We start from the raw sequence: 14,228 nt of genomic DNA on the forward strand, positions 1-14,228 counted from the left end.
TCCTACTTAGTGACATTGAAGTGCCCCAGTTTAAATTTCTGGAAAATAGAGATCCTTTTTTACATTTTCAATAAATACTATATAGCTTGTAGCACAAATGAGAAGTATCTCTATCAGAGTCCTAGCAGAAAATGATGGTACAGTGAAATTAGAAAAATTTGAAGACTGGGGCACCTGGGTGGCTCAGTGATTGAGCATCTATCTGCCTTTGGCTCAGGTCACAATCCTGGGGTCCTGGGATGGAGTCCCTGCATGAGGCTCCCTGCAGGCAGAATGCTTCTCCCTCTGCCTGTGTCTCTGCTTCTCTCTCTCTATCTCATGAATAAATCTTGAAAAAATAATTTGGAGAGAGTTTAATAAAGTGAAAATTACAAAGAAGTTGGGAGAGTTAGAGAAATCATGATGTTGCAGTACTCCAGTACCCACAGCTCTTGTGTCCACACCTTAACTCCTAATGCTTGACACAAAGGAGCAGTTATGCAGAGAGGGCTTCCTCAATGAAAGCTGTGATTTTTTTTTTAAGCCCCCAAAGCTGTGATTTTCATTGATACAGTGAATTCAGGACAACTTCTTGAAGCGAAAGCAGGGGGTGGAGGGTGCAACTGGAGGAAAAACCTAAGATGTCTGGTAACAGTTTACGACAGCATTGATTAAGAGGAGGGTGGGAGTACGGGACTCCAAGAGGAGTGTAAAGGCTGTGGGATGCTGTCTAGCAATTTTCTCATTCATGAACCCACAGGACTAGCAGCAAGTTAACTCTCATCTTGGTAAATTTTCTTTGTATTTCCTCTGTCTATAAGCCACGGGATTTCACTTAATGATGTCTCACTTCCCTGCTACGGTCATAGCTACTCTGACTAGGTCCTTAGCAACATGATCTTTAATTCTGATGGAGGAAAACATTACTTATACTTTTTCAGATATATCAGTCTGTAGGTATTACAAACAGGTCCAAAGGAAAATGTGTTCAGAAAATAGATCTTGGCGGTTTCTCACTAATAAGTGGGGTCAGACTAATAAGCTTGCAGGGTAAAGTCATAGATAGTGAATTATCACAGGCTTGGATGAAATTAATAGACTACAAAGTTTACAACAAAATTTTCTATCACAAATATTTTAACATTGTTACGCTCATGATTACAAATCAACAGCCTTTGGCATTATTAGAAATAATCTGTAAGTGTTACAAGAAGTTTTTTGTCCTTGGCAAGTGGAGAGAATAAGTTACAGAATAAACATTAATTTACTTTATGGTAAAATAGTCTTTAATAAGACGTAATGGGTGATTGAGAGCTTCGGGTTCTCAGACTCGGTCTACAATCTTCTGTTCTCTCACCGCTTATTAGTGAAGTGTTAACTGAGGCTCTGCAACCTCTGGCCAGGTTACAGAAAGGGGGCTTATAATTCTCGGCTTCTACAAGAATCCTCAAAGAGATGAACTGGCTTCACTTCAGATGAGACAAGTAGCCGAGCTTGCGACTCAACCCACTGGAGCGGCCGCAGGACCCCTGCCCTTCCCATTTGTCCCTCGGAGTTCTGACACCTCTCTGTGACACGGGAACTCGGCGCAGGGAACCCGGGGCCCGCAGGGCAGGCAGTGAACGGGGGCGCGCAGCGGACGCGAGCTGGGCAGCCTGGTCCTCCGAGCGCAGGAGCCCCGCCTTCCCGGGCAGGACCCGGGCCCCGGGGAGGGGGCGGGCCCCGGGGAGGGGGCGGGCCCCGGGGAGGGGCGGGCCCCGGGGAGGGGCGGGGCCTGCGGCAGCGGGAACTCCAGGCCTGCCCCTTCCCCCGCCCCTCCGCGGGTCGCCATGGCCCCAGCTCTGCTCCTGATCCCTGCTGCCCTTGCCTCATTCATCCTGGCCTTTGGCACCGGAGTGGAGTTCGTGCGCTTCACCTCTCTTCGGCCACTTCTCGGAGGGGCCCCGGAGCCTGGTGGTCCGGGTGAGCCCGCGGGACCGCGGAGGAGCCCTGGGACGGGAGGTGGGGCCGGACGCGGGGCGGGGGCGGGACTTGGAGACCTATGACGGAGGGAGTCCGGGAGAGGGAGCTGCAACCCTGGAAGCCGGAGGAGCTTCGGGGCAGGCCGGAGGGCTAAATTAGGAACTCGGGGATTAGCGGTTTGAAGACGCTGGAGTGAGGACTGTGGGGAGAGCAAGGGCGATAAGCGAGGAAAGGAAAGTGCTTTTATAAGGAGGACTATGGAGGGGAGAGTGTTAGAGGAAGCGTGTGGAGTACCCGAACCAGAGGGCTGCCTCTCCAGCCTTGCCTTTCCGGCTACTCTGCAGGGGGCCAGGGGAAAGGGGAAGGAGCAGGGAATGGAAGAGCAAGGCTGGCAAAGCCTAGAGAGGAAGCATGAAGGGGACACGGATGGGGGCCGCAAAAGGAGATTGGGTTAGGGGGTGTTTTCCACAACCTTTTTGATCTTTTGTCCCTTTCTTTGAAAACCCCTAGATGCCCGCCAGGGATGGCTGGCTGCCGTGCAGGACCGCAGCATCCTTGTTCCCCTGGCTTGGGATCTGGGTCTCCTCCTACTATTTGTGGGGCAGCACAGCCTCATGGCAACTGAAATCGTGAAGGCATGGATGTCTCGATATTTTGGGGTCCTTCAGAGGTCACTGTATGTGGCATGCACTGCCCTGGCCTTGCAGGTATGAGGTCTTGGCCACTGAGTCCCCAAGGGAAACTATCTGTGAGAAGGGTGTCCTAGATTGGAGGGGCAAGGACCTTACCTTCTGAAAATGTGGTTTTAGGAGAACTGAGGGTGTTCGGGACTCTAATCTCAGCTTCCATTCCTCTGCAGCACATATCCTTCTTATCAAGAATGGTGTACCATTCCTCATTCCCCAAGCAGATTTGTGTATTCTCACCTTTGCAACTTTGTTCATGTTGTTCTGCTTGAGATCCCCTTAGTAATACCTCTTTCAGTGCTACCCTTTCTTCGAACCACCTCCCTAGGTCTCAAGAGAAGGCTTTCCAGTTGGCACTCACTTGTCTCAGTGAGTGCTTGGCATAGCCTACTTTATGGACCTATCTGGTCACCCCCATCTGTTTTGTAAGTCCTCAGGGTAGATACAGGTCATCCTTACATACTTAGGACTCCACCGAGCACCCTCCACGTGATGACTGTTTGTGACGCTCATGGTAGAGGCAGGGACAGCTCCAGGCCAACCTGGGGTGGGGACAGCCTCTGGGCTTAGGTACTCAGCGAGATACTCAGTACCTCATCCTTTCCCAGTTGGTGATGCGGTACTGGGAACCTGTACCCAGAGGCCCTGTGTTATGGGAGGCTCGGGCTGAACCATGGGCCACCTGGGTGCCCCTCCTCTGCTTTGTGCTCCACGTCATATCCTGGCTTCTCATCTTCAGCATCCTTCTCGTCTTTGACTATGCCGAACTCATGGGCCTCAAACAGGTAAGGCTCCCAGATTCCTACCTAAGACCTATGATTCCATCCAGAACGCCTTTTTCCCTTCCAAGGATCTCTCTCTGTTCCTTCTCCCATGCTCTTCCAACTTCCTCTTCAACTCCCTCACCTACCTCCCCCCTTTTTTTTTTTTTAATTTTTTTTTTTTAATTTATTTATGATAGTCACAGAGAGAGAGAGGCAGAGACATAGGCAGAGGGAGAAGCAGGCTCCATGCACCGGGAGCCCGACGTGGGATTCGATGCCGGGTCTCCAGGATTGCGCCCTGGGCCAAAGGCAGGCGCTAAACCGCTGTGCCACCCAGGGATCCCTCCTCCCCTTTTTATAAAACAGTCTCCCCTCAGCTCTCCACTGAAGGCCTGAAACCATGGGCTTCCTGGGCCTAGGGAAAGTTTGTGAATCCAAGTTGAGGACCAGGGACCCAGGTCTCAGAAGGGTAGTTCTTGGGCCTAAGTTATAGAAAGGGAGGTTTCCTGGAAGGGGAGGAAAGAGGTGGCTAAGCTGCAAAAGGGGCTTGACCTCATTTCTAAGCTGTTTTCCCTCCTAGGTGTACTACCATGTGCTGGGCCTGGGTGAGCCTCTGGCCCTGAAGTCTCCCCGGGCTCTGAGACTCTTCTCCCACTTGCGCCATCCAGTGTGTGTGGAGCTGCTGATGGTGCTGTGGGTGGTGCCCACCCTGGGCACTGACCGCCTCCTCCTTGCTCTCCTCCTTACCCTCTACCTGGGCCTGGCTCATGGGCTTGACCAGCAAGACCTCCGCTACCTCCGGGCCCAGTTACAAAGAAAACTCCACTTGCTCTCCCGGCCCCAGGAAGGTGAGGCCGAGTGAGGAGCTAACCTGGTCCCAAGCCCTTTAACATCTGGGCTCTGGCTGCTTCAGACCAGAGGCCCAAATCTATGGACTGAAGGGGCCATCCTTTCCCCTGTTTGAGCCTCCACTCCTTGGGCCCAGCTCCATACCCTAAATCCTGAGTTTCAACCGCTGGACCCCAAGACCTACTTCTCACCAAACCACGGAAGAAGGGTGGGGAACTTCAGTGTTTCCTCACAGTTTAGGCCTTGACCCACCTCCACCCCACCTTAAGACCCTCCTTCTAAGGAAGAAGGGTGGGCCTGCCCACTTCCCTCCCACTGTTGCTCCCTTCTACACCTCAGGGATCCCCTTCTCCCCCTCAGGCTTCCCTTCCTAGGAGTAGGGTCAGGGTCTGCAGGTTTGATGGTAATGCCAGCCCTGCTGACTCACCTAGCCCCTCCTTAGGCCTTGCCCCTCCTTGGGCGCTGGCCCTGGGCTCTGTCCTCTAACCTGAGAGGATCCTCCCCCTCTTCGTGTTGGTGACTAAGAGATCTCTGCCCTCCCGAGGAACGTCTGCGGCGGAAAAATAAAATTCAGTCTGTTTTTTCTACATATGGCATGCAGTCTACCAGTGTGTCTCTGACTAGAGGGCTGACTTTGGGAGGAAGGCAAGCCCAGCCCAGGCACGCCAAGTCGAGTCCGGACAGCCACCGCGCCCTCTGGCGACCCCCCGAGGCCCAGCCCCCTTCCTCCAAGTCCCCAGTTCCCCCGCCGTGGACCGGGGCCCACGGGACGCAGGCTGAAGCTGAGGACTGGGCGGCGGCTGCCGTGGGGGCCAGTTACCAAAGCCGTCGGCTTCCGAGCACCTCTCCGGCCGCCCGCGGCCCGGTGGCCGCCCGGGGCCCCGCAGTGACGACGGCTGGTCGGGAGAGGCCGCCGCCTGGGGAGGGGCGGCCCGGCCGGGGCAGCGGCTGCTTCCTCCCCAAGTCCCTCGAGGGGCCCGGGTCACGGGCGGCGGCTGCCTGGGGCCGGCGAGGGCCTGGACACCCGCGCTCTGCAGGGCGGAGAGCTCCCGGGAGGAGGGGAGGGCCGGGCGGGCGGGGCGGGGCGGGGCGGGGCGGGGCGCGAGAAGGGGAGCCGGGGGGCGGGGCCCACGCGCGGGCTCCGGAGCCGGCCCCGCCCCCGCCCCGCCCCGCCCCGCCCCGCGCCCCCTTCCCTCCCCATTGTCCTCAGACAAAGCGGTCGCCGCCCCCCGCCCGGCCCCCGGGGCTCGGCCCCACCCCTCCCCCTCCCCCTCCCCCTCCCTCCGGACGCTTGCTCCTCCGCACCCCTCCCGTGGGAGCCCCGCGCGCGAGTCGGCCGAGGGGCTGCAGGCTCGGGGCGGGGGTGTCTCGCGGCGCCGCCCCCGCCCGCCCCCGCCCGCCCGCCGTCGAGCCGAGGTTGCCTGTCGGTGCGCTCCGAGCCGGGGGTGGCCGCTGTGCGGGGCGCGGGGCCGGGCCGGGGGCTGCGGGCGCCGGAGGGGCGGGGGCGGGCGCCGGAGGGGCGGGGGCGGGGGCGGGGGCGGGCGGGGCCGGGAGCCCCGGGGTGGGCGCAGACGCGCGGCGCGGCCTCCCCGGGACCCGGACGCCGGCTCCTCTCGGCCGCCGCTGCTCCCGCCTCCCGCCGCCCCTGTCGCCCCGCCTCTGCCCGTCGGCGGGATTCCCGGACCCCTCCCCGCTCTCTCCGCCTGGGGCAGCGGCGGGGAAACCCGGGCTGCTCCCGCCTCCCGCCGCCCCTGTCGCCCCGCCTCTGCCCGTCGGCGGGATTCCCGGACCCCTCCCCGCTCTCTCCGCCTGGGGCAGCGGCGGGGAAACCCGGGCTGGATCCTCCTGCTCGCGGCGCCCCGGCCCCGGCCCCGGCCCCGGCCCCGGCCCCCGCCCCCGGCCTCTCCTCTCCTCTCCCATCCTCGGGCCTCCCCGATACCGTGAGCCCTGCGCTGCCGGCTCCGACTCCCGTCTCCTCGCCCTCAATCTCTATTCTTCTCTCAGGGCCGCGCCGCCACCCCCTTGGCCCACTGCTTTTTCACTTTCTGTTTCCCCCTTGCTTTGCCCTCCATCTTCTCACGCTTCCCCTGCCTTCACCCTCAGCTCCTGGGCCCATCTCTGTGTCCCCCTCCCCCAGGACCTCTGGAGCCTCCCTTTCCTGTTCTCCAGCCCAGCACTTCCCACCCTTCCCTCCGCGCGACCATGGCTACCATCCCAGACTGGAAGCTACAGCTGCTGGCCCGACGGCGGCAGGAGGAGGCGGCCCTTCGCGGCCGGGAGAAGGCTGAGCGGGATCGTCTGTCCCAGATGCCAGCCTGGAAGCGGGGAATCCTGGAGCGCCGCCGGGCCAAGCTTGGTCTGTCTCCTGGAGAACCTAGCCCTGCCCCTGGGACTACAGAGGCTGGACCTCCAGACCCAGATGAGTCGGCTGTCCTCCTAGAAGCCATCGGGCCAGTGCACCAGAACCGATTCATTCGGCAGGAGCGCCAGCAGCAGCAGCAGCAGCAGCAGCAGCAGCGCAATGAAGAGTCACTTGCAGAGAGAAGGCCTGGGCCTTTGGAGGCCCGGGAGAGGAGACCCAGTCCTGGGGAAATTCGAGATCAGAGCCCCAAGGGAAGAGACTCAAAAGAAGAGCGGCTCAGTCCCAGGGAGGCCAGAGAGAGGAAGTTGGGGATAGGGGGAGCCCGAGAGTTGAGCCCCAGATCTTCAGAGGCTTGGGACTGGAGGCAGAGCCCAGGAGAGTCTGGAGACAGGAGCTCTAGACTGTCCGAGGCATGGAAATGGAGGCTGAGCCCTGGAGAAACTCCAGAGTGGAGTCTGAGACTGGCAGAGCCTGCAGAACAAAGCCCCAGGAGAAAAGAGGTGGTGGAAAGTAGACTGAGCCCCGCAGAATCTGACAACCAGAAGTTGGAGCTGTCAGAGTCCCATAAATGGAGGCCCGACTCTGGAGAGTCTCAGGAACAGAGTTTGGTACAACGGGAGGCATCAGGGTGGAGGCCCAGCTCAGAAGAAGAAAGAAAAGACTGTTCAGAGGAATGTAGGAGAAAAGAAGAGAGACCAATTCCAACACTGGCCTCAGAAGAGATTACAAAGCTGTCAGAGACCCTGACAAGGGAGGCTCCAGAGAGCAGCTCTGGAGAGGTGGAGGCAGCAGAGCAAAGGCCCGGCCCTGTGGAGGATAGTGAGAGGGGCCTGAGGCTGACAGAAGGCTGGAAATGGACCCTGAACTCTGGAAAGGTTCGAGAACGGACACCCAGGGACACAGAGACTCAACCTCAGAAACCAGTCCCCCCAGAGGCTGCTGAGAAGTATCTGGGGCCTCTTGGTACAGAGGCTGGAGAAGGGGAGGCTGAGAAGGAGAAGGCAGGGGCTCTGAGCAGGCCTCTGAGAACCCTGCAGAACTATAGCTCTGTGCCCTCCCCCTTCCCACCAGAGGACGCTGGGACTAAAGGCTCTACGAGGCAGGAAGAGGAAGCGGTGGATCTCCGGCCCCCACCAACTGCCCCTCTGTTTCCCCCACCCCCAGCCCCACCTGCTCCCCAGTCCCCTGGGGATCCCCTCATGAACCGTCTGTTCTATGGGGTGAAGGCAGGGCCAGGGGTGGGGACCCCTCGCCGCAGTGGACACACCTTCACAGTCAACCCCCGGCGGTCTGTGCCCCCTGCAGCCCCCAGCACTCCTGCCACCCCAGCCACGGCTGATGCTGCAGTTCCTGGAGTTGGGAAGAAGCGGTACCCGACTGCGGAGGAGATCTTGGTTCTGGGGGGCTACCTCCGCCTCAGCCGCAGCTGCCTTGTCAAGGGGTCCCCCGAAAGGCACCACAAACAGGTAGGGAGCAGCCCTCAGACTTCTCAGAAGCCTCAGCTCTCTCTGGCCTCCTTTCTTTTGTATAGCCCCGTATTCTTGTCTTCCTCTATGCTTTCTCGTTAATTCCTGCCACTACCCTTCCTCCTTGATGCACACCCTTCCTTCTTGTTGTAGCCCTCACTTTCCATTCATTTCCAAGCCCAAGGGTTCTGTCCCAAATCAAGTGCTGTCCCTGGGTGTGTCTCCCAGGGTGTGCCCAGGCTGCTCACTCTTCACCCTCGAGCTCTGGGTCCTTCCTCCCTGCCCCTTCAGCTCCCCCTCCCCTGGGCCGCCCCATTTCTTCCCTTCCTCTGAGCCATGCCAAACCCAGCCCTCCTGGTAGGAGAGTCAGACTGAGGCTCCAGCCTAGAATCTATGGGAGCAGGGTCATCAGGTTGAAAGCACATACAGCCTTCCAGGGAAGAGGACGTTGGGGCAGGAAGCCTGAAGAGGCACAAGCGGGTGGCTTTGGGGTTCCAGAGAGAAGTGAGTGGAGGAAGGTCTCAGCCCCAAGGCTGAGGGGGCAGAGCTGAATGAGGGTATGTCCGCGGGAGGGGATGAGGGGATGGAATAGGGCTGGCCAAAGAGCCAAGAGAAGACTTCTGAACCTCAAATCTGCTCCATGGGAGAGGCGCACACAGAGGCCATTTGAAGTGGGTGACCTCAGGGTTACACACCCTCAGCTGGGCCACTGCCTTAGACAGTGCTCCCTTCTCTCTTGGGACAAGAAAAGCCTTCTCTTCTTCCAAAATTCCCCCTCCCCTTCCCCTTCTTCCTTCTTCCCTGGGCTTCCCCTCCTTCCCCAGAACTGGCTCAGCAGTTGGTTTCCCTCCCTCCCCAGTCTTCCTGCTGCCCTTGCTGCCCTGGCCTCTCCCTCCCCTTGGGGTAGCAAAAGAGAGAAGTGACTTTGGAGGCCCTGTGCCCAAAGCAGGGAATACAATGGAAGTTGGGGACAGGGGTGAGGGCTGAAGCCAGCAGAGGATCAGATGTTAAAACTGGAAAAAGGACGAAGTGCAGGAAGTGGGATCAGCCAGGCTTCTTGCCCTGGCTGGCTTCAGCCCAGTCCCTTCCTCACACACCACCCAGTTTCCAGTTTGAAAATGTCTAAGAAAAAAAAAAAAAAAAAAGAAAGAAAATGTCTAAGGAGAGAGAGGTCCCTGCACCAAACACATCTCCCCAGAGACCAGGAAGCCCTTCCTAGTCTGCAGTCCTCATCTCCTCTGACATCCTCAGATTTGGTTCTTTTGTGTGTCCCTGGTCAGTGGGAAACCACAGGGACCAACAACCTAGATGAAGCTTGCAGGTCACTTGCTCCCCCAGTTCATCTCACATGAAGCTCAAGCTCTCATCCCTGAGCCATGGTACCTGAGTCTATCCTGGGCACTCTGGCTGCAACCAGCCCCTTCTTTCCTGGGCTGGGCAGATGTGAGGAAGTAGGTCAGGAACTGCCTGGATGAGGCGTTCAAACAAGTGACTTCCTATTGAGGTTGGCCTCTGCCTTTGGGGAGGAAAAGCAGAGGGAGGCCTGGAGAGCAGAGCAGAACCTGTGGTAGTGACCATACCTAGGTGAGGGAGAAGGGGAGCGGGAAGCAGATCACCCAAACAGGAAGCCTGGGGTGGGGGCGGGAAGGCTGGTAGGGCTGAGTGGGTAAATGCTGGGCCATGGGCTGGCCAGAACTGCTCAGGATGTGGTGAGAGAATAAGGAAGCGAGCTGCTCTGGGGGTGGGGGTGGGGATGCAGCACAGAGTTCTCTAGACCCAGACACCTCCCCCTCCACCCCACATCAGGCTGCCTTCCCTCTCTCTGCACCCTGCTCAGCACAGACTGGTGTGCCTTGACCCAGCTCTGACCCAACCCACTAGCTCGGAACCAGAGGACCCCACACACACCCCACCCTACCCACCCCGCCACTTCCCTAAATAACTCCTGTTTGCAAGCTAATGTCATCAAACACATCCTTGCCACAGGACAGAAATCCCAGCCCTGCCCTGTGGCTGGTGCCCTTCCCGAGAGCCCCTTCTAGCTGAGAGCTGGGCTCCTCCCCTCTCTGGCCCCCTTGTGACTTTATATAGCTGATGGGAGAGGAACAAGTGAATCACACCCCTCTGTTTCCCGTCCCACTCCACCCTCAGCTCCCATGCAGGCTGTGCATTCCTGAGGAGACCAGTCAGAAGTTGGGGCAGGGGTGAGGGGAGGGGGGTGAGGAGAGAAAAAGGGTTGGGGAAGAGAGACAAACATGACTCAGAACAAATAAAATGAATCTTTTTTCAGAGTGGATAATAAACTACAGAGCTTGTTGTCCCAAAAGGGGATGTGAAAAGAAAACAAGTGGGTCCCCAGGAGTTTAGGTAAATCTGTCAGAAACGGAACCAGAAGTGGTCCTTTTTGAAAAGCTGGGACGTAAGGGGTCTGGTTGCTGTCCCTCGTGTCTACCAGCAGTTCCACAGACAGACTGTGTACCTCCCACAGTTGGGTCTCTGGGGACCACATCTGAGGTTGGAGCAGCCCTTCCTTACTCACTGTGGCAACTTCCATGTTCTAATGGACAGCAGACCCAGGATAACAAATGTAAATCCCCTGGTACATTAGAAGGTGGTAAGTAATTGTGTGTGTGGGGGGGGGGGGTGGGTTAGAACAGGGTAAGTGGAACCTAGAGGGCCAGAAGGTTGGGGGTGTGACTGTGAACTTTCACTAAGGTGACTGGGAGAGAGGGAGCCATGGGGATATTTGGGGGAAGAGTGTTCCAGGCAGGAGGAATAGCCAGTGAAAGGCCCCGAGATGGGAGTGCCCCTGGTGAGCCAAGTGGAGCCTTGACCAGGGTGGCTGGAGCGGAAACGGATGCCTGAGAGGTGAGGCGGGAGCGGCACAGGGGCCCCAGTACCCTGTGGGCCTCAGTCAGGCTCTGGCTTTTCCTGCCAGTGAGATGAGGAGCCAGTGCCAGCTCCGGAGCCAAGGTGCCTCTGAGTTCCAGCTTCCTGTGAGGATCCAGGTTTCACATTCCATCTAGCCTTTAGCATCCACCATCCAGCCACCCTCCCAGCTTCTGTCTTCTCAAGGATGCAGGGCCCAAGCCCTGACTCCCCCAACAGGCACCTGGGAAGGCCCGAGTAGATGATCTGGACCTTTCCAAGTAGTTCACATGGAATCCTCCTGTTTGTCTTCTTAATCGCTTTGGCTCCCAGAGTTAATCCCACTCTGCCCCTGCCTCCCTGAGCTTCTTAGAAGGGCAAAGGGGAAGGGTAGAAAGGCAGTGAGGACAGCTGGAGCTGGCCTGCTCTGGGGACAGCGTGTTTGTGAAGGATTTTCTGTCCCCTTAGGTCCCCTCTGGCTCTTTGCCTGTCTGTGCGCTCCTCTGGGTGCATTCTCCACCCCAACCTGTGTTTGCATGCACTTTCCTCTCTGCCCTGCCACCTCCCCAAGCTGGGCCTTGCAGGGACTCAGGGACCCATCTCCCCTGTGTGTCAGGGTAGAGTCTTGTTTCCTCTGGGCCTCTCGGTAGGTCTCTTCTCCCCTCCCAGGCCCTAGCCCCAGTTTGTTGTGAGTCCCCTTGGGCTCTAGGAGAAGAGTGAGGGGAGCCGGAGGGCACAGGTATCCAGGCTGCTGGGTTTCCCAGGCACCCCAGGGGGCCTAGGGTGCGGAAACCAATGTGCTTGTGTTTGCTTCTGCCTGGGACTGTGTCCAGTCAGCTATTTCCTGCCAGGTCAAACTTCCCTCCTCTCCAGGAAGCCTTCCTGATTGCCCTCAGCGGTGCCTAAGGATTCAGCTCTGATTACAGGAGTATATTTTTTCATTTCTTTTTACCCTCCCACCACCCACAGTCTCCAGAGTAGGAACCCGAGTCCTGTATTGCTCCCCTCTGCCCAGGCAGTGCGGAGTCTGATGTTTTGGAAATGCTATGATAGAAGAGGGAGAATCTGGAATTGGAGGGCCTGTATCAGAAGGAAAACCGGCCCCGCGGCCCCAGGGGGATGCCCCGCTCCGCTCCCGCTCTCGCTCCGGCCTCGCTCCGGCCTCGCTCCGGCCCCGCTCCGGCCTCGCCCCGCCTTGCACGTGTTCCCCTGGGCGGCGCCTCCCGGGCTGAACTCGGCCCCCCGCTTCTCTCCCACCCTAGCTCAAGATCTCCTTCAGCGAGACAGCACTGGAGACCACGTACCAGTACCCCTCGGAGAGCTCGGTGCTGGAGGACTTGGGCCCGGACCCTGAGGCTCCCGGTGCCCCCGGCCCCCCCGGCCCCCCGGCGGCCCAGCCTGACGACGACGACGACGACGACGAGGACGACGAGGAGCTGCTGCTGCTGCAGCGGGAGCTCCGGGGCGGTCTGCGCACCAAGGCCCTGATCGTGGGTGAGCGGAGGCTCCGCCGGTCCGAGGGCGCCCCCTGGCGTCCAGGGCGGACACTGCGCCCTGGGAGGGAAGGGGCGGCGTGAGTCGAGTTGCTGCTTGGGAGAGCCTGGGCCGGCAGGACCTCCAGCAGGACCTCCAGGCGCACCGCTCTCTTTCACAGATGGGGAAGTGGACGTGCAGGCACAAGGGGTCTCCAGATTTCGGAACCAGGACCCCTTCTGAGCACTCTCGTGTGCTTAAAAACGCCGGGTTTGGGTCAGACAGGCCTGCATTTGATTTCTGTCTTGTTTCTTACATAGGGTGTAACCTCCAGGAAATCACCTGACCTCTGGCCTCAGTTTATTAATTATGACATGGAGTTAATAATAACCACCGCCTGGGGTTTACTGAAAAGGTTCAGTAATGTTTATGAGGCACCCTGTAACTATGGCTGGCCATCAAATTACTTAATCTCCTCTGGTGCTACTATGTGATTAAACAGGTTGTAAGAATGCCTGGCACAGGATGCGAGCTAGGTGAGCAATGGCTGCTGGTACTGTAGGAGCAGGTGCTGGGCATGGAAAACACTGACTTGCTCAGTGTAGAGAGTAAGTGGGGACGGTGGATGGCAGAGGCCCTCACTCACTCTCTACCATTACTGCCTCCTCTCCCACAGATGAGTCCTGCCGGAGGTGACCCTCCAACAGAGGGCCTATACCCCCCTTTACCAGAATGGAAGATCCTGGAGCCCAGAAGATTGAGAACAGAGAGACCCTGAAAATGAGCTTGGCAGTGAGGGGCAACCAACATCTTCCAACCTTCTTTCCTCATCCTGTTTAGGGGAGCAGAGCTAGTCACCTAGTTTCCACCCTCACCAAAGATCCCTGGTGTGAGTGTGTCAGACATGCTGGTGGCATCCTAGGTGAATTAAGAATGAGCATCACATCCTGGGGAGGATCACAGGGCTCACTGGGGCTGGGGTGTAGCACCTCCTCCATCTCCATGCTCTCCCTTCAGCCTTCCTTGACTCCCCACCACCCCGTGGGGGCTCTGAGGATTTAAGCACTCATCCTGGACAGCCTGCCCCATTCCATTTACAGGCCCCTCTCCTTCCTATTCATTAGGGCATTGCCCCCTTGCTTATACTTCCTGCCTCCTCCCCTGACCACCAGCCTGGTTTACAAATCCCATTAGCTCCCAGCCCCACCTGCCGAAGTCCCAGGTTTACAAGCACACCTAACTGTTGAGTCCATATGGAACACCCCCCGCCCTTTGTCTCTTTGGGGGTGTGGCTTCCTCCACTTTTGCTCAGTATTACTGTACCTCAGCTGTCCTCAAGAAGGAGAGCTGGGGATTTTAACCCTGTACCCCCACCTCATTATTTAATTCTGTTCCTTCCAGTGGTTCACAATTTAATTGAATTGCAAGTGGGTGTGGGGTGACTAACAAGGCACCTCAACCCTTCTCCCCCATTTCTCCTTCCTTATCAACTGCCTGTTTGTTTTTTAAGTTTTCCATAATAAAACGGAGATCTCTCCAACTCTCCAGCTGCTTTTCCTTCTTTAGAAAAAGGTATGGGGTGGGGGAGGGTCTGTGTTCTTCATTACAAGCCGCTCCCATCTTCCTATTGGCCACGAAGAGGTAGTGGCCACAGCTGCGGCGAGGTGATGGAGATGAAACAGGAACTCAGCATTGACATGAAGAAAGGGCTCTGGGAGAGCCCTGTAGCTGTTGCTTGAAGGAGTGGCAGGAAAAGGACCAGTTTAAGGAAGGACAGAAAGAATCCACTAAACTGGAAGTGCCATTGGGAAGCCTGGGT

The 14,228-nt window shown here is 57.9% G+C and overlaps 2 protein-coding genes across 3 annotated transcripts; both read left to right on the top strand.

Moving 5' to 3' along the window:
- Nucleotides 1-1,754: 1,754 nt before the first annotated feature.
- NRM (nurim) lies at nt 1,755-4,834 on the top strand. Of its 2 annotated transcripts, none has more exons than XM_041758384.1 (4): nt 1,755-1,980; nt 2,452-2,648; nt 3,236-3,412; nt 3,972-4,834. In XM_041758384.1, the coding sequence occupies exons 1-4, from the start codon at nt 1,809-1,811 to the stop codon at nt 4,251-4,253; spliced, it is 828 nt and encodes a 275-aa protein (XP_041614318.1). In that variant the 5' UTR covers nt 1,755-1,808; the 3' UTR covers nt 4,254-4,834. The 2 variants fall into 2 exon arrangements, with proteins under 2 accessions (XP_041614318.1, XP_041614399.1); XM_041758465.1 differs by having other exon boundaries at nt 1,755-1,941.
- A 1,600-nt stretch (nt 4,835-6,434) lies between these two features.
- Nucleotides 6,435-13,949, top strand: PPP1R18 (protein phosphatase 1 regulatory subunit 18). Its single transcript, XM_041760214.1, has 3 exons — nt 6,435-8,068; nt 12,199-12,430; nt 13,086-13,949. Exons 1-3 carry the CDS (start codon nt 6,443-6,445, stop codon nt 13,103-13,105), a joined length of 1,878 nt encoding a protein of 625 aa, XP_041616148.1. The 5' UTR covers nt 6,435-6,442; the 3' UTR covers nt 13,106-13,949.
- The last annotated feature ends 279 nt before the right edge of the window (nt 13,950-14,228 follow it).

Source organism: Vulpes lagopus, chromosome 1 (assembly GCF_018345385.1).
Source record: "Vulpes lagopus strain Blue_001 chromosome 1, ASM1834538v1, whole genome shotgun sequence".
In the NCBI taxonomy this organism is placed as follows: domain Eukaryota; kingdom Metazoa; phylum Chordata; class Mammalia; order Carnivora; family Canidae; genus Vulpes; species Vulpes lagopus.

Coding starts and splice junctions, on each gene's coding strand:
- PPP1R18 (XM_041760214.1), top strand. CDS start 6,443: ATGGCTACCATCCCAGACTGGAAGCTACAGCTGCTGGCCCGACGGCGG. Junction 8,069..12,198: donor CCGAAAGGCACCACAAACAG/GTAGGGAGCAGC, acceptor CTCCCACCCTAG/CTCAAGATCTCCTTCAGCGA. Junction 12,431..13,085: donor CACCAAGGCCCTGATCGTGG/GTGAGCGGAGGC, acceptor CCTCTCCCACAG/ATGAGTCCTGCCGGAGGTGA.
- NRM (XM_041758384.1), top strand. CDS start 1,809: ATGGCCCCAGCTCTGCTCCTGATCCCTGCTGCCCTTGCCTCATTCATC. Junction 2,649..3,235: donor GCACTGCCCTGGCCTTGCAG/GTATGAGGTCTT, acceptor ATCCTTTCCCAG/TTGGTGATGCGGTACTGGGA. Junction 3,413..3,971: donor AACTCATGGGCCTCAAACAG/GTAAGGCTCCCA, acceptor TTTCCCTCCTAG/GTGTACTACCATGTGCTGGG.